Raw genomic sequence first — 23961 nt, 5'->3', positions numbered from 1 at the left:
GCAGAGGGAGAAGCAGGCTCCATGCACCGGGAGCCCAACGTGGGATTCAGTCCCGGGTCTCCAGGATCGCGCCCTGGGCCAAAGGCAGGCACTAAACCCCTGCGCCACCCAGGGATCCCCTACTTAACACTTTAAACTCAGTTTCTTGGGATCCCTGGGTGGCTCAGTGGGTGAGCATCTGCCTTTAGCTCAGGGCGTGATCCTGGGGTCCCCGGATGGAGTCCCGCATGGGGCTCCCAAGTAGGGAGCCTGCTTCTCCCTCTGCCTGGGTCTCTGCCCCTCTCTCTCTCTCTGTGTGTCTCTCATGAATAAATAAATAAAATCTTTTTATTTTTATTTTATTTATTTATTTATCTATCTATTTATTTATATCTTTTTAAAAAATAAAAAAATAAACTCAGTTTCTTTATCTTTAAAATGGAAGAGATACAATTTATCTCAAAGGGTTGCTCCAAGGTGAAGCAGTTCCCCCTTGGCCCCACGAGGCATGGACTCTGGGGATAAGAGGCATTAATGTCACCTTTGACTTCCCTGCTGGATCAGGACTGCACTTCACAGTTTACGCCAGCCAAGCCAAATCCGCTCTCATCTGGTCCTCTTGCCAGCCTGGTGAGGCACGTGGTGACTATTCACCCAGTTTTACGGATGTGGAAATAGGCTCTAAGATAAGTCAGGACCAGCTTACCGAGCGTTGGACGGGCCACCCTGAGTTGGAATCTGGATGGGGCTCCACAGAATCCTAGCATTATATAAAGGTGTCTCTGGGACTCATGACAGTGGGAGAGATGAAGGGGCCGTCAGGTGGGTGGTTCTTGGCAAGCTGGGGTGGGGAACCTACTGTTCCTCCAATCAGAGCTCCATGTTGATCAAACAGACATGTTTCTATATACACATGTACGTGTGTGTCCACACACAAGCGCACGTACATACGCACGCGCGAAGGTTCTGACATCTTCTTTGTAGACTGAGTCCCTCTGCTCAAACCCCAAGTGCTTGCAAATAGTTGTACTTGGTGAATTCTAAAGGCTTCCTTCCAGTTCTTTTCAGGCTTTGCATGGAAAGCCAAAGATCCCGCTCCCTGTTAGAATCCAAGCAGCATGATGGGGAGGAGGAAGAGAGGAGCTGAGCAGAGAGGACCTCACCTGGAGGGCAAAGATCAAGCAGGGGTCGGCGGGCAGTGACTTTGGGAACTGACTGGGGCAGCTGGTCTTGGGCAAGGAGAGAGGGGTGGCATGCGGAGGGAGGGAGAATGAATTGCCAGGAAGGAGCGCCATGGTGAGTTCAGGGTAAGAACAATGTGGGCTGATGTCCCAACTTGGCTGGGTTTAGGCTCTAGTCCATACACAAGGTCCCTGAATATTTGTCGGGGAAATGATAGCATCCACTCTGGAACTCCTGCTTTGTGCAAGGTGCCGGACCCCATAGAGCAAATGTTCATTTGATTCCCACAGGAGGCGCAGAGGGGTTACGTGACCAACCCAAGGTCACGTAGCTAGGAAGCGGTAGGTCTAGGACTCCAGGGAAGCTGCCTGACTCACAGCATAGGCTCTTTGGCATTGCTCTGTTCTTTCCACTGTTCTACATGCTGTTTGGTCATCTCCGGGCTTCTCAGCTCTGGAACCATTGACACTTTGGGCTCCCTTACCTCTATTTATCAGAGGTCACCAATACCTACAGATAGATATTCAAGGACCTGGATAATTGGGTAACCATCAGTTTAGAGCAGTTTGCTTCATGTATCTACCCCATCTCAATCACAGCCTGAAGGCTAACTCCAACCTCAAGGTTGTTCTGTGCTCTATGGAACATTTAGCAACATCCCTGGTGTCTACCCACAATGACCCAACAGCACCTGCTCCCAGTGGTGACCATCAAAATGGCCCCTGGGCATTGCTAAATGTCCCTTGCGAATAAAATCGCTGGTTCAGAACTATTGGATGAGATCCTGTCAGGTGCAAGGATTTCGTGGGTAAGGAGATATGCAGAGAGCACTCCCCAAGCCTCTGACAAAACATAAAATAAAATAAAACCCACAGACAACCAACACCATCAAGCAAGTGAGGAACTGACTGGGGTGTGAGTGCAGACTCTTTCCAGAACAGCGCCTTCCCCATGCTGTATGCCCCCTGCCCCCCCCCTCCCCCATGTGCCATAGGTTGGCAGGGAATGGTTCAGCCAGAACTTTGGGCAGGGAAAAAAAAAAGGCATAGACAGTTTGGAAATGTCTAGAAAAGTCTAATAAGGGTTTACACTCCTCTCCAAGGAACGGAGCCGAGAATGGAGACCAATTTTCCTGCAAAACCACTGAAAGCACAATCTGTCTTTTAGGCAGCTCCCTGCTTTGACAGTTGGTCTCCTGTCTTTATCACCTCTTAAAAAGATAGAGAAGAGCTTTTTACCAGAGGCTTGGGAGTAGGAGAAGGACTCTGTGCCAGGGCTTCCCATTTTCAAACAGCCTCCAGCCGTGACTTCTAGCACTATCTCACACTGAGGTTCTGTACACGTCCTCGGACATGGAGATCAGATGCAGATACGATGGCATTCATCATAAAACTTTAAACATGGGGCCCGAGACTCTGTATTCCTAGCAGGCTTCCCATAGATGCTGTCTGGAGACCAAACTCGGGCCCAGAGGAACCATCGTACCCCCACCTCCGTGTATCAGAGGTCACCAATACCTCCAGATATGCAGGGACCAGGACCATGGGGAATGATCAATTGGTTTAGGGCGGTTTGCTTCACGTACCTACCCCATCTCTACCACTGCCTGAAGGTTAACCCCAGTTAACTCCCCCCCCATGGCTAGTGTCAGTGTTATTTCCTTGTCCTGCCCCGTGGGCTCAAGCCACACTCCCATGGGTCCTCGGTATGACTTCACCTGTTTCTCCTCCTGGTGGATGCTTGAGCTCTTTGCTTATCTTTTGGTTAGTGACCTTCAGACTCTCCTCATTTGCCAGGATGTCTATGATCCCAAATAAAAGACATTTACTAAGGCCCTATTTCACTTCATCCATTCCTTCATTCCTTCAATGAACACTAACGGGGTGTCTACTGAGCTCTAGCCACCGCGCTGGGGAGGACAGCACGTCTGTCCATGAGAGCATGGTCTCTGCTCTCCCAAAGCTAACAGTCTAGGGGAGGAGACAGAGAAGAACCAAAGAGACACACACACAAAAATTAACTAACAAAGGTTAGTTAATTATTGAATGTCTGGCCTCCGCTTACCCTGGACTAGGGCTCTCTAGAAGGAAGGAGCTAATTTGTAGTCACCTCTGTGTAGCCACCACCCAGTATCAGGTTCACAGCAGTTTCCTGATTTAAACACATCAAGGCTCCTTGCTGCTTCTCATCACACCTGCTCCTGCCAGCCTTGCCTCTGTCCTCCTGTGCTCTCTTCCCGCCAGACTGAATTTCACTTCCCTGCTGTCTCTCCATTGCCTGGAACACACTGGGCCTTCAGACCTCCCCTTGCCTCCTCCTCCACAGGCTAATTTGAGGCCCCACCTCAGAGGTAATCTCCTCCAAGAAACCTTCCATTCCTTTCAACCTTAGGCTCCCTCATGCCTGCTTTCTGCATCCTGGCGCCCCCACACTCAGGATCCCCCCAGCCCCCAGCCGCCTGCAGCTGAGTGTCCCCCAGAACCATGATGCAGAGGCCCACCCTGCTCTCTGTGCCCAGCACAGTGCCTGGCACACAGCAGGTGCTCCTGAAATCCTTGGTCGACAAATGCCCAGGCCAGTTCCACCTTGAAGGCAGGAACCACACTCCTGGCCCAAGAGCCTAGAAAGAAGAGGTGAACTATCCACCTACCAGGCCCTTAAAGAAGCCCCCGAGGGACTGTCGCCGCTTCTCCTGTTTCTTTTGGGACCTGTCCCCATTCTGCAGTGAGTTCGCCTCCACCACGGCTGGTTCCACGCACTGGACCGGCTCTTTGGCTTCCTGCTTGGTGCTCTTCTGCTTGTTCCCTTCAGCCGCCACCTTCTTGTCCTTGGATGAGCCTTCTTTGCCCTTCTGGCCCGCTCCTGCCAGCTCCGGCTCTGGGCATGTGACAGCCTTCTCCGCTGAGTCCGATGTCTACAGCAAGTTCAAAGAAAATGCATATTTAGTAGATGTAAGACAACACTCCATAGCTGGGGAATGAGTATATTGAAACAGAGGTGTTCAAGTGTTGGATGCTGTCTACATTTTCATGAGTCCTGGGTGAAACGGAAAAAAAAAAAAAAAGAAATGAGAATAATGTGCAAATAGCTGTTAGTGTTCAAGGTCACAGTAGAAGACATTTGTTTATCTGATAATTTATTAATGTATGCTTTCCCAGAAGCATTCTTCCCTCCTTCTCCTGGCACTAGAACTTGGGTTTTCCAAGGAAAACTTTTATTTATTCAGCATGGTTCAGGCAAATGAATTCCACCCCTGGACAAAGGCATAGGACTCGGCCTGGCCAATCAGAGCCCTGCACGCAGTTGGGCTACTGTGACTGGTTCAGGAGGGCTGAATACAGATAAAAACTGAGCTAATCTCAGAGATTTGGTAAGTCAACCAATGGAGGTCTGTCCACTTTTGATTGGATTTAAAATCATGAAGATGAAAGTGTGGAGCTTCTGAGCCAGCACCATTTCCAGGAAAAATCTGCTTGAAAAGGAAGCCAATAGAGAGAAAAGTGGAGCTGAGAGATGGAGAGAGAGAGAGAGAGAGAGAGAGAGAGAGAGAGAGAGCCCCTGTGCTGATGGCATCACATATGCCCCTGGATCTAGCTGTTCCTGAAGCTCTTTTGTGCTTAAGCCAGCTTTTTTTTTTCTTTCATAAGCCAGCTTTGAGAGGGTTTCTCCCACTTAACAACCACAGGTGACTCTTTTCTTGGGGATGCCTATTATTTTCTTCATGATTATGTCTACCTTAGTTCCTGGCGTGACACTGTTTTTTTTTTTGTTTTTTATAAATTAATTTTTATTGGTGTTCAATTTACCAACATACAGAATAACACCCAGTGCTCATCCCGTCAAGTGTCCCCCTCCGTGCCCGCGTGACACTGTTTTTATGTTTATAAAACAGTGGTGAGAGAAGATGAGGGCTTTATTTTTAGTTTTGGATGTTCATCTTTCGTCCTAAAGATAAATTTTTGCAATCCTACTTGGTTCCTACAGTTGGGAGGGATGAAGATATAAAATCGAAAATTCTAGCAAATGCTAGGTAAATGACAGATAACAGAATATCTATAAAGTAAAAGCCCTTTCCCCATAATTTACTTGAACTAAAATTACTATAGGGGCCAGACAGATGAAATAAAAACATGACAGTGGCCAGGGGTAAGAATAGAGGCCTTGTTTTCCCATTTGGGAAAACAGCATAAGGAATATTTCTCGAGTGTAAGAAAAACACCAGTTCAAGCAAGGCTGGCTTTGATGTTGGGGAGAAACTGGAGTGTGTGTGTGTGTGTGTGTGTGTGTGTGTGTGTGTGGTGGTGGTGGGGGGTTTGTGGTGAATTGTCACATGCCCTGTCCAAAGGGGCAACAGGTGCTCAGACCCAGCCTAGGTACTACATAGGATGACAACCCCAGCCCCAGTGCTGCCAAATCTGCCATTTTTCCCATCGAAGCTTGAAATGGAGTTGTTTTGAGTGAAAAATATCTCAATTTTAAAATGCCGACTTCAAAAGTTTTAAAGCCTGGCTCTCAGAGAACAGCCACGACACCAGTCCCCCGTGGGCCACAACTGGCTCACCAAATGCACGTTTGCAACCTCTGACTTGTGGGAGTGGTAGACTGTCCCCGAGGTAAGACGTTCTCCGGCCAAGTTGCAGTTTGAAGGAGAAAGCCACATGCGGGGAACTGTCATTTCGCATCAGTATCACGTGTACCCCTTAGAACTAAGCAGGAGGACAGAAGACTCCCTGGTCCTGAAAGGCTCCCGAGGGCAGAGCTCCTTGGAGAAAGGAGACGTCATCAGACACCGAGGGCATCAGACACCTGCCACCGCAGGCCCTGAATCTCTCCGCCAGGCCCGGGCTGCGAAGTGGTAGCAAGTGCTGAGCAGGGCAGGGGCTGAGAGCAGAGACCACACTCCCCCCGTGATGCTCTTCAGAAAGACCACGCACCGTTTGAACATCTTGTTAACTGTTTTTGTTGCAGAGAAGATGGTAAGATCCAGTCATTGGCTAAGGGCTTGGTGTTTGGAGTCAAAAGGGTTGTGCCTATTGCAATGCATTCGAGTATGTTAAAAACTTTACCTAGAAGAATGGTCACCGAGATGCACCCAAAACTAGTCTTTAAGCATTCAGAGTGGCTTAGGCCAATCCATTCAATGAACCCATTCAAAAATTCAAAAAGAAAATTTTTTTTTGAGACCTACTAAGCGCCTAGGGTCATAAGAATCTGGAGCTATAGGGGCGCCTGGGTGACTCTGGTTGAGCATCTGCCTTTGGCTCAGGGTGTGATCCCGGGGTCCTGGGATCAGTCCCCCATCGGGCTTCCCAGCCTCCTTCTCCCTCTGCCTGTGTCTCTGCCTCACTCTGTGTGTCTCTCGTGAATAAATAAAATCTTAAAAAAAAAGAGCAGAGTGTGGTTCTGGTTCCATCGCATCCTCACTGTACGGCCTGGAATAAACTGCTGGCTCACTCACTTCCTCCTCCGTGTGGGAGAAACAAAGGAAATCATACCCCCTGGTCTGAGGATTAAACTAGCCAATAAGGGGAAACCTGCATCACATGGTGCCTGGCCCTTGGGAAATGCCAAACTTCGGGGGACCGAAGTTTTTGCCTGGGAGAGGGGGGAGCTCCAGGACATGTGCTTCATTTTAAAACCACAAAGTCCCAGGCCAACTGGGAAGAGCCGGTCATCCTGACCCAACACTCCAGCAGCGATTCTTTCTGACAGATTCCTCGTGTGTGGACCCCAGGGCCTGGTGCAGACGAAGGCCTCAGGGCATACTCGGTCACCCCAGTGTCCCTGTGCCCCTCCAGGCTCGTCTCTCAGCCCTTTCCTCCTGTTCTTTCTGTTCCAGCCACGTGGCCTCCTCTTCCTCCTGAACCAGCTGATTCCCAAGAAGGGGCTTCTCGGTCCCTGTAACTTCTGCTCAGGATGTTTGTTCACAGGGTTTGACACTTCTTTCCTGTCGAGTCTCAGCTCAGATGTCTCCTCCTTGGAGAGCCAGTCCCTGTTGAGAGGGTCTAAAGAAGCCCGACCCTTCTCTGACAAAACACTGCTGTGGGTTTTTTTTTTTAATGTTTGCATTAATCTTGGGGATTTCTTGGCTCCCTTGAGACTGTTCTGCCTGCCTCCCTCTGCTGGAAGGGGAGCTCCAGAGAACAACACTCTTCTGTGTTCCGTGGCTTTAGTCCCAGCACCTAGTCTGACACATAGTAAGTCTCCACCAAGATGGGTTGAATGAATGGCCAGCAACTCGCCTTCCAGATGTTTCTACACTATTTCCCTCTGCAAATCATTGTGGGGCGGGGAGTGAGAAGTGCCTACACATCAATAGCTTTCACAGGACATTGATTTTTTTTTTTTTTCCAGGAGGGGAGCTTTCAATGGATCAGGTCCATTTACCACATGGTTACGCCATTGCTATTAGGCTTAAATGTTCTTCTTAATGGCTTAGAAACTAACTTCTAAAAATAACAGATGGCTGGTTCCTTATATCCCAAGTAAGCTAAGAATCTAAACTGTGCGTGGATTGCTTTGTCATTAAATGTAGATGATTTAAAAATCTTTGCTTGGGATTTGATCCTGTCTCAGATTTTTTTTTTTTCTGTCTCAGAATTTTGAACAAAAATTATTCTCATCCGAATCATCCAAGTGTATCCTCCCCCTGGAACCCAGCAATGCTGGCAGGAAGTCGGAGGACAGGATCATGGGAACATCCCATTTGATTCACATCCTGGAAGCACAGCTAGACCAGGAGGTGCCTGAGGCTTCTTCTTCTGGAATCATCAGCCCAGATATTTACAACTCTGAGAAGGCAAGTCAGAAAGGAGCAGAGAATGTCTATTCCCACCCCCAAAATTAACCTAAGCATTTATCATCTCTCCAAGTCTCCTCCAGTCTGGATCCAGGGCCCTCTAACGGATTCTCAGGTCACTTCTAGGTGAGTGTAAATGGGTAAGTTTCTAGCTCATTCATATTTTTGCTGACATCACTTACATTTTAGAATCGCTATGATTGGCATAACCGTTTCACATTTGGATCCTAGACAAAACATATAATTATATTTAAATCTTTCATATTAAATAAAGTAAATTTATCATATTTCCAAGGTAATCTACTTCAGGATTTTTGGTTGTAAAGCTGTCTAGAGAATGATTTTGGGGCAGGCATAGTGATAAAAGTCATAGTTTTTTGAAAAAGAAAAACGAAAATAATTTGAATGCAGCAAAAACAATATATTCCCTGTTGAAATATATGGGCTAATCCAATTATTATGGAAATAGAAATACAATAAATTTTTTACAGTCATTGCTGTCCATTTGTGTGTGTGTGTGTGTGTGTGTGTGTGTGTGTGTGTGTGTGATATGAAAAATACTATAGGGTGGTAATTTCCTATCAGTGGCAAAATACTAACAAAATAATAACAACTGCTATGGCTTCATATGTTGAAGCCCCAAGCCCAATGTGACGGTATATGGAGTAAGAAAGTAATTAAGGTTAATTGAGGTCATAAGGATGGGGCTCTCATTCAATAGGATCAGTGTCCTGGTAAGAGCTGCCATGTGAGAACAAAGCAGAAAGCAGCTGTTGGAAAGCCAGGAAGAGAGCTTTTCTCACTGGAAACCATGCTAGTGTCCTGGTGTTGGATTTTCCAGTCTCCAAAACTGTGAGAAAATAAATCTCTGTTGTTAAACCACCGAATCTATGGTAGTTTGTATGGTAGCCCACATGGCTTCACGTAGCAGCTAACATTTACTGAGTCCCCTGTACTAGGACTGTTCCAGGGGCATTACACGTGTTGATTCATCTCAGTATGACAACATCACGAGGCAGTACTTTTCCTAGCTCCACTGTATGGATGAGTAAACTGAGGCACGGAGGGGTTTGGTAAGTTGTTTTTAGTCACACAGCTAAAAAGTAGCAGAGCCAGGATTCGAACCCAGGCGGTCTGAGCCTGCAACTCACACTCTTAACCAGTTCTCTGTATCGCAAAAATCAGTCAAGAATGTCTGAAGACATTTTTGTGGAGGTATAATTTTAAGTTAAGAGAGAGTGCAGGTTATAAAATAGGGTGTCTAGAATGAGATGATCCCATTTTCAAAAAGGATACATGTAGTTACAAAAATGTCATAGCTATGATTCGTTAGAATGGAGAAAATAATGGGGGAAAACCCCACATGGTCCCATGCCTTCCACCCATTTTTTTTCAAGAAACAGTTCCTACTCTATGCCAGGCACTATCCCATGTGACAGAAAAGGCTCCAGACACAGGAAGGAAGGAATAGAGGGGACAAAACTAATAGACAAATGACTTATTACAATGTATGATAAAGTCCATGAAGTAAGAAAACAAGATGCAATGATGATGGTAGAAAATAGGACATCTCTTTGAGGAGGTGATATTTAGGCCAAGACCTGAAGGATAGGAAGGGATTTGCCATGTGGAGAAGAGGGAAAAGCCTGTGTTAATAAGACGTAGCTGAGAAACTCTAGCTCGTTCATGCATGAATCCGCAGAGCCCAAGATAGTGCCTGGTATACAGCAGGTGCTTCACCTAGAGGTGGTAAATGACTTGTCTGTGGTTGAGAGTTGCATCGGCAACTAGGCTAGACAGAAGTGAGAAACATCCAAGCTAAACCCACCACCGAACAGGGTTGACAGATCACTTACTTGATGGCTGGAGTCTTTCCCATTTATTTCTTCTGAGTGGGTGATCCCTCCATCCCCTTTCACTGACTAAAATAACAAACAGACAATGGCCTTTCAGCTACCACGGCACAGTAACATGGAGAATGCAAGGGGGGTTCTGAAATGGATGACCTCAGTCATTCATTATTGAGATTCGGGGTCAAGACACATGGAAGACCAGCTAGAAATGTATTACTCATGAGATACATGACTTCCATGTGGCTTGTAACCAGAGTCCGATTATATTCAAGTGTTGTTTTCCCAAAATAACCACAGCGATAGAAGTCTTAAACCCTGGGACTAGGTAATTCTGGGATAAAGAAATGATGATCAAAATGCTAATGTTGGAACCAGGAGGTGGTATGACATATGAATGAACGAGCAATTAAACCTTTGGTAGCCTTCTCTTGGTGACACTTAGGTGGTGGATGTTTCCTTGCATTTTTTCCCCTTGCAGAGAGATGGGGTAAGTGGAACATCCTGTTTTCCACTTTTAGCAACCCCGGTGCCCCGTGGCATCACTGACAGTGTTGGATGGGTTGAATTCACAGCTTTGGTCCCTTAAAGCACACTCTCAACGAAGAGTTCGAAAAGCGTGACCGCAGGACCACAGCTTCAGAGTCACTTGGGAGTTTGTTAGAAAAATACCAGTTCTCGAGAACCAAGCCAGATCCACTGAGTCAGAAAGTCTCAGGGGTGGGGCCGAGCCACCTGTGCTTCAGCAGGCTCTCCAGGTGATTCTGAAGCACACTTGAGTTTGAGCATCACTTTTCAAAGCCAGTTGGCAACAGAAAAGTGCAGACCATACTGGGTCCTGGCAGTTTTAACTGTGGGTTAAGTAATGCTCTATGCCTGATGCTTGATAAAGTACCCAAGAAACCTGGTAACGGATTGTTGAGTTCTTATCAACAATTTTGAGTCGGGTTTAATTCCCACAGATTTTGTCATTGCTTATCGGCTCTTCCTCCTGGGCTGGAGGGAGTGTACAAAACAGGGGTTAGGCAATGGGGGCAAACGGGAAGACTTCAGATCCCACTGTTATTATCTTAGCTGGTCTGCCAGCAGACGGCAAGAATCTCTAACACCTACATCAAGGACAGTTAAAAATATGAAAGGCGCTCAGATAATTTTTTGACTGATTCGTTTTATATGTTTCTCTAACCTGAGGTATGGTATGCATATTAGTAAAGATAATGAAGATTATTAGTTATGAAGCCTACCTTCTAGTGGAGTGCTTGCTAAGAGCCAGGCACTGCGCTAAATGAGGTGATAACCTCTGCTAGTTCATTTTTTCATCATGTAGAACCTTAAGATAGAGGAAGAATCTGCCTCATTTTATAGGCAAGAAAATGGAAGCTCAGAGAAACTAGCATGGGTCATGGAACCAGCAGATTAGGGAGTCAGGATTTGACACCAAGCAATGACTCCGAATTCCATACTCTTCACCGTCTCCCCGTTCTGTCCCAACACATTTTTTATTGAGCATCTACTAGGAAGTTCCCTAATTAGGAAAGACAATAAGGGCTTGGATAAGATGGAGGTTGATAAATCTCAAACTGGGAGGTTTGTGGGACCTGCTCATCCTCAGAGGTCAACCACACTCGTCTTTAAATTCTACTTGGTGCTGCTCCAAATCAGAAGTCTTGACTAGGACTGTCAATGGTTTAACAGAGGATGGCAATTTTTATGCCTTTTCCTGCCTCAGAAGCAGCCTTTACAGAGCTTGGCATAGGGCAGAAGCTTCATACATGCTTCTTGATCGGTTGGGAATGGAAATCTTTCTTCAGCCTGAACCCCTAGTGTCTGGAAGTTGCATCTGCTTTTCTTTGGGGCATCATTGTCATGGCTTCCCCAAGGTGTTCAGCCCAAAGGCAAATAAGGATCTGTTTTTCCTCCTCATACATTGTAGATGCATTTAGATAAAAAATGTTTTGTTTTTTGGTTTTTGGTTTTTTTTCCCTCAGAGTCTTCTGCTTTGTTCCACATGGGCCAGTCTTGCTTGAGAACATTTAGAAAAAGAAATTGGCTTTCTGGGCTATTAATTCTATCCCTATAACCAGCTCTGTCAGCCTCCTCATTGCATCCAAAGGATTTGTCATTCTGGGACTTCATTTGCCACCAAACTTCAGGCTTACAATCCACATTTCCTAGTATCCTTTAGAATATGGTGTCCATCTTCACTAGCTGCCCTGTGGGGAATGCTGAATGGCAAAATCAGCCAAACAGACAAATAAAATGGCTTTTTAAGCAAAATGTAAATGGAGAACCAGAGGCACGCATGGCCCCTGGTGTCACCTTCCTGCCCGAGAGATTTTTTAACTTCCCTTTAGGGGTTTCAATTTGGTATCCATTAGGTCCTCTGCCAGTTTAAGGTTTAAATCTGCCCTTTTCCCCCCTCTCTTTCTTTGCTAGCCCTTGGAGTAAAATTTGGATTGAATCTAAAGGCTTTCTTGGCAGCAGTGGATCTAGGTTAGCATCCTGAAAACAGCCCCTCAGGCTGTCAGGGAGATCATTGCAAAGAAGTTCAAATTAAAAAAAAAAAAAAAAAAAAAAAAAAGAAAAAGAAAGAAAAGAAAAAAGAGAGAGAGAGAGAGAGAGACTATCTCAAGCTTTTCTATGATTTTTCCTCTGTTATTCATTTTTAAGCATAAAAAGCTGTATATTTGCAAAGGTGACTGACTCTATGCTGAGTTTAGACTAAGGGTCTTTCTAAATCCCTCTCTCCCTTCCTTTCTTTATTTTCCTTCTATCATTCTTTTTTTCCTCTTTGCTGAGTCCTCTTTCAGAGGCCAATTCAAATAGTTCATTTTGGGCTTTGTATTCAAAGACCATAACCACAGAAGCTCATTTTCTTCAGCTGTCAAAAATAGAGTTGTTGTTTAAAGAACCCAATTTTTTTTTCAGGGGCTATCTAATACTTTAAGAAGAACAGTTTGAAGACTACCAAGTAATTTCAGAGATTTTCTAGTTCAATACTGAGCGACTTTCTTCCACGGGTTTATTTTTATTCTCGAGAGCCAAAGATGAAGCATCTCAGGGCATCCAACTTGCAGTGTTGAGATGGAATCTGGTTGTGACATCCAAGCTTTGCATATTAGTAAAGTCATTTTTATTTCTTTCATTGTGTCATGCATTCTGATAGCTTGGTACTTGGAGGAGCATTTGAAGCCTCTCCAGCATGTATCACTTAGATATTCAAAATTCTAGTGGAAATGTTTGGTGGGCAGTTCACATTTCTTTGAAAGGAGTGCAAGTGGATTTCTGATGGCCATCCAGTCCAACCGAAGTTGAGATTTTAAAGAAGAATTGAGAAGATGTTTTAATTTAGTGTGAGGATATCAGCAAGATAGGTTACTAGATCAGCCTCATCGTAACAAATCCAAGGAACTGGACCTGCTAGAAGTTTCCAGAATCAACAAAGGCAATGAGTCCAACCTTTGTGTTTTACCAAGATGCTCACTTGAAACAGAACTGGACCATCAGACAAAACTACGCAGCCAAGGCAAATCTCATTTCAGCGACAAATATATTCAGAAAACGTACAGCCAAGCTTTATGTAAGTCATGCATTAATTCTCATCTCTCTTGCTTTGTTGTAGTTTCAGGTGATTTTAGATGAGCACAGAAAATACTACCAGGGGAATCACAAAAACAAAGCTATGGCTGCTCTACCTTCATGTACTCGCAAAGAAAATCAGCTGCCAGGAGCACAGAAAGCCACAACCACATGTAAGTACAAGGGCGAGCTTCAGAATCCGAGAAAGCCTGAGCTTGAGTTCTGGCTGCCATTTACCAGCTCTGTGACCCCGACCAGACCTCTTAAACACGCTGAGTCTTCATGCTCTTCTCTGCACAGGAAAGTGTTGCACAGGGTTTTTAGGTTAATAAATGAGATGATGTGTGCACTGTGCTAGCTAGCATACTGCTGGCCAGGCCATTGGCACATGATAAATAACCAATAGTTATTGTCATCATTACTGTAATTATTAACTGAGAGTGCCAATGACCACAGAATCCCCTTTAAGGGTAAAACGGAACACAGGCCGCTGTGGAGACAGGAATTACCCAAACCAATGTTACTTTCAGAAACCTTCTCTCGAAGAGCAACTCTGTATTCATAGTCAATACTCGGGGCAGAATCAGAGATCAAGACTTGAGCTAGAAGACTCCTGTTTTTGTTTTTTAATTTTTTTGTTTGACAATTACCATCACGAACCATCCTCTTTTTTCCTCCAGATGGAAAATTTCAACAGGTTTTATTAGATTTATAGATTGAATGTAAGCAACAGAGGACCATGATTTCCTGGCTGTATCCTCATTCCAGTCTCATATTTGCCCAATATTAAAGCTCACAGTCCCTCTCTGTGCCTGAGAACATTGTTCCAACAAAGAGCTTCTTATAAAACTAATGGTCTAAAGAAAGAGACAGGAAGAGAATTAAATGAAACAGTAGGTGATAATGGTTTGGAGGAGGAAACCACTTTTCAAGTACAGGGTGTTATTAATATTGGCAAACTATAAATCTATATCTCTATAATTCTATCTAGCACCTTACGGTTTCATCTGCCTACCTGGTTTGTGGGCACATGAATAGAGTTCTCCACCCATTCACTTTATAAAAATATACTGGCACTTCAAATATCCAATTTCTTGACATACACTTGAATTAATACATATAAGAATCTTTTTCTATTTAGGGCATGACAGATGTCTTAGAGATTCCTTGCAATTATTTTGAAAATCTGTAGGAGCCCATAGGATTTTTGTGAAGTGATAGATCTACATGTGTCAGATGCTGTGTGAGGATTTACGTGACTCTATTTTTCCTGAAATATAATTTTTTTTTACTGAAATAGGATTATTTGAAAAATCATATTCTTTCCATTTCTATTTTTATGAGAGGTTAATTTCTGGAAAGAAAAACATCTCATTAGAAATAAACTGGGCAATGCATTTTAAAAAATGCAACCATGAGTCACATTGCCATGGGACAGCAAAATATGCTTTCTGAGAGAAATTTAAGGGAGGCAAAGGCAAAGCAATGATCTGATGAATGCTGATGTTGATTCCAAAACAAGGGTGACGCCTTTACAGTTGACTTCACTCTTCTATTAAATCAATTATTTTAAAAAGAACTGTATTTTGCCAACAATATCTAAAATCAGTTTGAAATGTTCACTCATTTGGCTTAAAAAAATAAAAAAGCTCAGTGATGAGTCAGGGGTTGTCTCAATTTTCAAGCCCTTGGAGCAGGGTTTGGATTGGTTTGGGTTTCTTCTGTATAAATCCAGACTTTAGATTTGGAAGGCACGAAATGTTAGCTCAGAGTGTTTCCTGAAAACAGTTTCTGAAGCCAGCACCCAGGAATGCACGCTGTGGGATATTAGCACATACACATGAAGGTAGGTGCACAAGGATGTTCATCAGGTTAGTTAGTGAAGCACCTGAGGTCATGTGCCTGAGACACATGGTGTGTGCTCACTGCAGGTGGCCTAGAGTTAAACGTTTGTTTTCCTCACTAGGCTTCATTCTCCACGAGGACAGGGGCCACGTCCACTTACTGTTGTATCCCAATGGCTGGAAAACAGTGGGTCCTCAATGATTATTTGTTGAATAAATGACCAAATGAAGTGCAACAAGTTGAAAACAAATCAAACATCCATCAAGAGAACAATGGTTAATCTGAATATGATAAATCCAGATGATGTGATTCAATGAAGTTGTTATATAGAATGGAGTGGCACTATATCAGGGACACCTCACCAAATACCCACAGGGATAGGGCCAGTGACATAAATGAGTGAGCTGGGCTGGATGTGGTAATAGGGAGTCATGAGATCATGGCAAACTGGAAAACCCATATTTTCTGTGTATTTGAATTATTATTATTACTACAATGGCAATATATTGTTATAATGAAGACAAAACAGACTGCAAGACAAGAATCTTTAGGTTATCTGGAATCTTCAGGGAAAACCCCTCAAATTACAGAAGCTTTGGAGTTTCAACATTAATAGAAAGGAAAAACGTTCAAGATCCCAGGCATAAGTCTTCCTATGGCCGGTAGATAATAAGAATCATGGACATTATAAGATCCGATCCTATGAATCCACTGAGGATTGCTCCAGAAGAACATGTCCTCTTCTACCTCTATCCCTATCCTATGGAGAATCAATTATAAAGGACTCTTTTGTTTCTAGTTTGTTCCTCTAAGAGTTCAGAGGTACCCAGTTTCTATTGCTAGAAAATATCTTCAAGAAACCTAGAGGGGAGAGCTCTGGAGGGTGAATTTAAGTAATGTGGGACCTCATTAGAATTTAAGGATGTAGTGGGAAGTTTAGTCATCTTTCATACTTTATTTGGAGTCTCTTGCATTTTCTTGTCTTTAAGAAGTCTCAGGTTAGTCATTTGGGAGAGAAAACCATACTATTTGTTATGTTGGTGGTGGCGGCAGGGGGATGGGTAATCCCCCAACCCCACCCAGAAAGAGGAAAGTTGGATCACTCTCAGTGTTATGATGAACTATTTGAGGATTCCATTTGTAATGTAGATGGGTTGCCAGAAACAGGCCAAATGTTCTTTTCTTTCCTGACATTGTGTAAAAATTGGTTGAAAAATCTCAGATCTTCATCCCTGTTTGCAGTGCCAAATTGCAGAGAAATGACCAGGAATATAGGTGGGCTCCCATCCATACACGTTGCTCAATACTTACTCTGCGCTTCCTACTCCCAGAGAGTCCAGTGATAAAAGAAAATGACTCCCGTTGACAATTTCTAACAGAGTTATTTCTAATATGCCTCAGCTCCCACTGGCAAGGGTTTTGTGTTATGTTATGTTGTGTTATGGGCTAGAATGAATTCCTTAACAGGCAGAGCCTATGAAACCAGAGGGTTGCTTTCTCAGAGGATTAAACTTCCAAATACTCCTGAAAATAATGGTACACAATAATGAAATTCTTGTTTCTCATTAAAAGAGAATTAAACCAACGACCTTCTACATGGGTTTTTGCTTTTTGTCTTCCAACCAAGTTGGATTTGGTTGTATTATATTATTTAAGTTCTTGGATGCTTAGTTATTTAATGTACATGACACTTTATGGACACCAAAAAACATCTGCCTGCATTCTTTCCATTTTATGCAAGTTAAAAGCCTGGCAAATTCACCAACTGATTTATACACATTCACTATTAGAAAATTATGCTGTCACTTTATAATTGGAATTATTTCTAAATCAGCTTTGTCCAAATTTGTGTCTCTCACACGTCACTTTCAGAATTTTTCCAGCATCAACATATAACTTGGCCTATTTCTTGCCCAGTTCTTTAAACAATGCCTTATGTTCTTTATGTAAATAAATGTATTTTCAAAGGAAACTGCATCTCATTTCCATAATGAGAAAAACAACATCATTTGCCATAAACAGAAGGAAATTTTAAAAATAAATTAAATTGAAGGCGAACAATAATATTAACTTCTGGATGGATGCTGCTGTCTGCCAAAGCTCAGGACCCCAGGCCAGCTCTTTCTTTGTTAAAAAGGGAGTTGTCAGGAGTTAAGGAAAGATTAAGGAACATTGGAATACACTGAGACTTGCTCTATGATTGAGTCAGTAGGATGAAAGGCAATTGTCTCCCTGCACACGACAGATTTCATTTATATCCCATCTCCACCGCGTACAATTGCGTCTTACCCCACCTGAGACGGGTCCTTGACTCTCAGAAGCTGATGTGGGTATTTCAGTTTTCCTGTGCTGGGAGCAGGTGGCTTACCATTTGTCTGAGAAACGCCATCAGGGATGTTCTCGGTGGTTTGTATTCTTCTCTTTTGAGTTTTACTTCTGTGGGTTCAGGTGTGGCATCTCCTTCTTCATTGAGATCCACTGTTTGTAAGGGTGATTCTACTTCCTCGGACTTTACAACCTCTACTGGTGATTCACACACCACCTGGATTATTTTGCCAGGTAATAAGACAGTGAAAAAAAAAAACATTCCCCAAAACAAGCTTTCTGAAGTGGGGTCCTGGTTGCCCCCTTGTCCACATAGTGTTATAGGTCTGAACGAGTGATCATTTCTACACAGGCACATCTTCAAGAAGCAATGTTCATGTCATATAATGTACTTTCAAACAGCCAATTTCTGGGGAAAAAAATGCCAAATATGCTGACTTGGAAGTGGCAAAAATCCTGCTCCATAAGGTAGAGGCTTAGGTAGGAAGCCCTTCTTGGGGACTGCTGTCTACAGAAAGCTCAGTACACCTTCCATTCCAGTAGGCCCACCTCTTTGGTCTGCCATCAAGGTGACTTACACCTGGCGTGGGTAAAAATCAAGAGTCAGCATTTCCTTAAATGTCCAGTCTTGGAAATGGTGACCATGACATCTTCCACCACCTGCCCTAAGATAACCACAACTTAGAAGGACCCATTCTCTTTGTGGAAAAGGTAGCACGAAAGCCACACTGGATTTAACAGACTGGATCTCCTCTTTAGCTTACTTCCCACCCTACCCCAGGCCAGTCATTTGCATTTGTTTCTTACCCGAAGTTCATGCTTTCAGAAGAAAACTGAACTTAGTAATAAAACCATGGGTAAGTTCCTGACAGCCCCCTGCAAAGTACCCAGTGAGCTCAGTGCCCCGGGATGTCTATAGGGGGAAAGAGATGGCCAGCAACAGGGGGTTTGGATAGAAGGTCCAATTCACCTGCATTCTGATTCTAAATTCTGCTCTTTTGCATTGCCTCACTCCATTTGTGCTGTGCCCCAGTCACATCTGGAACAGGGGCTGCTTTGCATTGGTCCCTGCAACAGATTGAATTAGCCTGGAGAAGGCTCCATAATTTCTTTGTTTCCTCAGGCAGGGGCTGAGAGGCAAACTACTACCACATCCATCTTAGATACTGTTTTCGTATGGCTGTGAGCTAAGAATGGATTCTACTTTTTTTTTTAAAGGTTGTAAAATGTTTTTACAAGATAAAAGACAGGCAACAGACACTACATGTGGCCTGTAAAGTCTGAAATATTTACTACCTGGCCCTTCACAAAATAGGTTTGTCATCCCTTGCCTCACAGGAAGGCGCTCTAGAGCCAAAGGCATCTTTGCATTTGTCTTTGCCGGTGCTGGACCCCCCAGCTTCCTCTGAATCTTATTCTTCTGGCCAAGGGGTAGGGGGAGGGAACTTAGGTATTTCCAAAAGCACCTGTATGCCTGTGGAGAAATTATTTTCCTTTCCTTCATGCCGAACACACCATTAGTTTGCACACAGCCCCAGTGATCCAGATTGAGAAGGACCCTCCCTTAATTTCTGTGTTATCAATCAAAGCAGGAAGGTGCCCATAAACAGATCAGCATGAGGGAACACCCCGAAATATGGCAACTAAATCACAGTCATCTGTCCCCACCTTCAATTTTATAACTCATTGTCATGACTTCTAGCATCTTTCTGTTGTAGGTAAAGATCTAGGTTGGGGAGTCATCAACTCAAAAGTCCAAAGGCGGCAAGGCAGGTAATATTTATATGGATTGACCATAAGACACAAATGAGCTGATGAACAAGTCAAGGTTTCCCATCTAAAGACACTGAAAGAATGAAAACACTGGACTGGCCAAACAGGCCCATCTTGGGAAACTAAGCTGAGACTGAAGCCAACTGACATACTGGGATTGGCAGTCAGATATGATCATGGATTTCCCCATCTAGGCCTGATTCAATTCAATTGCAATTCTGAAAAAAGAAGCTTCTGCCCCAAGAATCTGGGGGTAAGGGGATCCCTGGGTGGCGCAGCGGTTTGGCGCTTGCCTTTGGCCCAGGGCGCGATCCTGGAGACCTGGGATCGAATCCCATGTCGGGCTCCTGGGGCATGGAACCTGCTTCTCCCTCTGCCTATGTCTCTGCCTCTCTCTCTCACTGTGTGACTATCATAAATAAATAAAAATTAAAAAAAATTAAAAAAAAAAAAGAATCTGGGGGTAAGCCTGAAATGCAGGTAGTCTAATGTAGTGGTCTCGCAGGTCTTGCAGCCTATAGCGCCAGCCTAACTGGCTCTAAGTCTCCACTCTATCCCATACAGAGGCTCTAAAACGAGGTCTCTACCCATCTCTGTACCTGGGTTTTCCTAATTCTATACGCATTAGAAAGTTGTTTGCAAAATTAAATCAGGCAGTGCACATAAAGTTCTTAGATCTGTGCCTGACATATAACAAGCACTGAGTTAATACTAGCGGTGGTTACTTGTGCTATTATGAGAACCACTTATTCCATGGGCCCGAATTATGAGGAATCACCCACCATGTCCATGCCCACTTTTTAGAGATGATATTAATAACTATCTCTTACTATGGCTGATATCATGCATGGTACTTTTAATATATTACCTCGGTGAATAGTTATTGAATTATTAAACAGCTCAGAGTAAGTAGCATTATTGCTATCCTAGAGATGAAGGATCTGAATGATTGAATGACTTGGCCAAAGTCCCAGCCCAGGTAAGTAGCCATTTCAATGAGGATGGGGTTGTGTACCAGTAACTGAATATCTAATAGTGACTTTACTAGTAAAAATATAAAACAAAAAGTTTGCAAGTGAGAAGTTCTAGGACTGGTTCAATGGCTCCACAATGTCTTTAAGAATCTGGGCTCCTTCTATTCTTTGTCTCTGCCATCCTTGGCATGCTGGGTTTTCATCCTTTTACTTGTTATCTCATGCATATGAAATAGCTGCTAGAGTTTCAGGCATCACATCCTCAACCCAATGTCTTAAAAAAGGAAGGAAGGCTATAGCAAAATGTTTGTTTCAAATGAACTTCTGTATTTTGATTTCCTACCTTAGCATACATACTACTGGCAAGATGTGGTCACGTCCTTACCCCTAGATAAATCATTGTTGAAAAAAAATGGGATCATTGCTGTAGACTAATCATGATCAAATTCTTTGGGGGTGTCGTAGTTGCCAACCTTGTCCAACATCAAGGGAAGAAGGGTGGAGAAATGGGAAATAGCCCTTAGGTGGGTAATGACCAGAGTCTGACTCATTTAATCTGGGTTCAGAATTATTCTGTCTTTGAAACAGCATGTTCCTTTTTTGTATGCAAGAGCCTGGAGGGAAAATTACATAATAAAAATGATCAGACTATATGGCAGTGACTTCATCAATCATTTTTTTTTTTTTGATTGCCAATGGTTTTCTTGCTGGGCCTTTAAAAATTTGAGTGATGTCAACTCATAAATCCTAGGCCAGAGAGTCCATTGTTCAAAACACAACTGTTTTGGTAGGCATAAAAAAAAGCTGGTTTTGGGGGGAACTTCTAGAGACTCCCATTAACTTTGAAGCCAAGAAATTGGCTTTCAGCAGCCAGGGAAAATCCACTGATTTCCAGTGTGTAAATCCAGAAGGATTTGACCTGAGTTAGGAGCTGATTTGCATCTACAGACATAAAATTTGATTTTTATTTGGATAGTTTTCTGATATCCTTCTAGGCCAGGGCTTTGGAAAAAGTCACTCCCTATTTAGAATATATAACTGCATCTACACAGTTTAATTTGGGGCATGATGGATATAATGAAAATCAGACCTGTGCTGTATTTTAGAATCTAATCCCCCTTGCTTGATTTCAGGAGGGGTTATTACACTTTGTGTGACGATGGCTCTTAATGTTTAACACGGACAATACACATCAGAGCAAAAGGTTTCACCTTTTTTTTTTTCTGATTTCAAATATTATCCCATATGTACTCTTGAAATTTGGATTATACCGTTTTCACTGGAACTGTGAGTTTGGGAAACAGATTTATAGCAAAATAGATGCCCTCCACCTAAACTTCACCCATAACACACACTACTAACAGTTTTTACTTTAGATTCTTTTAAAGATGCTGTCTGATTTGATTTAGAACGGGATTATTTGGGATCCCTGGGTGGCGCAGCAGTTTGGCGCCTGCCTTTGGCCCAGGGCGCGATCCTGGAGACCCGGGATCGAATCCCACATCGGGCTCCCGGTGCATGGAGCCTGCTTCTCCATCTGCCTATGTCTCTGCCTCTCTCTCTTTCTCTCTCTGTGACTATCATAAATAAATAAATTTTTTTTAAAAAAAAGAACGGGATTATTTGAATCACAAAGACCTGGGAAAGATTTTATTTTTCAATCTGGTAACTATTCTCCCTCATTCCCTTCATGGAACCCCAGTTTTATCTTGGGGGAACAACCCTCCTTAGCTTTTAGCCCGCATAGTCAGGATGAAGTTGCTTGAGCAGATCTAAGCCAACCCACATGGTCCAGCTCCTTGACCATATGAATTCAGGGCCAGGAGTGTGTGACGGAATGTATGACTTTCCCAGTTATTCACTCTGGCCTCCTGTGAGGGGATCATACATCTGTGCCTATTGCTGCATGACTTGCTTTGGCAAATGTAACATGAGCCGACACGATGTAAAGCAAGACTGAGTGGAAGCTCTCAGAACCATTTCATGGTTCACCCCCAGCACTGCCTTCTCTCTTGTCACTACAATTGCACGCCTTTATGGAAGGGAATGTTTTTCTCAGTCTAGATCTCGGCAGGAAGAAGCCACATGGATCAGCTACGGCCAACCTATGGCTGCCATGTAGCATGAGTGAAGGGAAAAAAAGATCTTTGCTGTTGAAAGCCACTGCGGTGTGGGGCTTGGATGTTGCTGCAACACAACCTGGCCAAGCTGACTAATAGAGCCTGTGAACCCATGTAAATCTGTGAAAGAGAATGGATTCCAGGGCATGCAGGGTTTCTGCTGGACCAATCTCTCCTTTATTCTGGGCTATGTGATGTGATGTTAGAGAGCTAGAAATGTAGCCAGGCCATGAAGGCTGAGCCACAGGAAAGCCCTGAATCAAGATTTATTTAAAACCAATTCTACTTCCCAGTGATGAGTGCCAATAAATTTCTTTTAAAAAAAGAAAAAAACAACACAAATCTAGGTTAGGTTGGGTTTTCTTTCACTTGCAACTGTGAGCTTACTTCCTAAGAGGTAAACAACCGAAGTACCTGTTTCTTTCATCTTATAGGTCATTGGGAAGGAAAGATTTCTTTCCCCCTCATTAGTTAGAACATTAACGTAATTAAGCAATGGCCAAAATATTTACAGATTACAGTGGAATGAGTCAGTAGTTTCTGTAGTAGATTTTATTTCTGATAGGACCAGAAACACATTCTAGGAAAAACACTCAACTTCTGTGGATTTCAAAAGCCTCATTTTTCTCCTCATGAAAAACTATGAGAAATGTTGAAATCATTCTATCTTTTGCTTTGCATTGGTTCATAGATTGGCTATAGAAACTGGTGGTAGGGGCAGCCCCAGTGGCACAGCGGTTTAGTGCCACCTGCAGCCCAGGGCGTGATCTTGGAGACCCTGGATCGAGTCCCACGTCAGGCTTTCTGTATGATGCCTGCTTCTCCCTCTGCCTGTGTCTCTGCCTCTCTCTCTCTATGAATAAATAAATAAAATCTTAAAAAAAAACTGGTGGTAGAGAAATTAAAAAAAAAAAAACTCAAACATACTTTAGCCAGAAGTTGCTAGTTAAAAGGACTCATATAATGTGATTAATCTCACCTAATGGTCCTGTTTGGAGGTTTAGAGTACTCTGCGTTGTTTTGATTAATGCTATGTCTCTTATTTGGGAGAAGGAAATTAAAGTAATTATTTCACACATGCCTTCACTCTACATGGGCACTGAGTCAGCTGACAGATGTGCAATTTCACAGGGCACTATAACCAGTGATACTGGGAAGCACTCATCACGTTACAACTCCTGTGCACTAACAGTTACCCCATGGGTGGCAAACTCTTCCCGCCAAGGGCCCTGTCCCAACTACTCTACTCTGCCACTGAAGCAGGAAAGCAGCTATAGATGACATGCAAATGAATGAGTGTGCTAATAAAACTTTATTCATAAACAGTGAAACGTGAGATTTGTGTAATTTTTTAAAAAGCAGATACTCTCATCTTATTTATTTATTTACTTACTTATTTACATATTTATTTATGGCAGGAGCAGGGCAGTGAGGAGGGGCAGAGGATGAGGGAGAGAGAGAGTCCTAAACAGGTTCCACACTAGGTGTGTGGAACCTGATGTGGGGCTTGATCTCACAACCCTGAGATCAGGACC

At 43.5% G+C, this 23961-nt stretch overlaps 1 protein-coding gene across 7 annotated transcripts in view; it reads right to left on the bottom strand.

Annotated features, from left to right (window-relative positions):
• Positions 1-23961, bottom strand: part of BCAS1 (brain enriched myelin associated protein 1) — a 98959-nt gene that overhangs the window by 1266 nt on the left and 73732 nt on the right. For 4 of the 7 annotated variants that reach the window (XM_055343049.1, XM_055343039.1, XM_055343019.1 and 1 more), the window contains one exon: positions 3812-4075. In XM_055343049.1, the coding sequence (XP_055199024.1) occupies positions 3812-4075 (264 nt within the window). Of the gene's footprint in view, positions 1-3811; positions 4076-9816; positions 9883-17602; positions 17777-23961 lie in introns of all 7 variants that reach the window. The other 3 variants (XM_055343029.1, XM_055343001.1, XM_055343059.1) reach the window with 2 other exon arrangements.

The sequence above is a fragment of the Nyctereutes procyonoides genome, unplaced genomic scaffold, assembly GCF_905146905.1.
Source record: "Nyctereutes procyonoides isolate TBG_1078 unplaced genomic scaffold, NYPRO_anot_genome, whole genome shotgun sequence".
NCBI lineage: Eukaryota > Metazoa > Chordata > Mammalia > Carnivora > Canidae > Nyctereutes > Nyctereutes procyonoides.
This window is presented reverse-complemented; position numbering and strand designations above follow the sequence as displayed.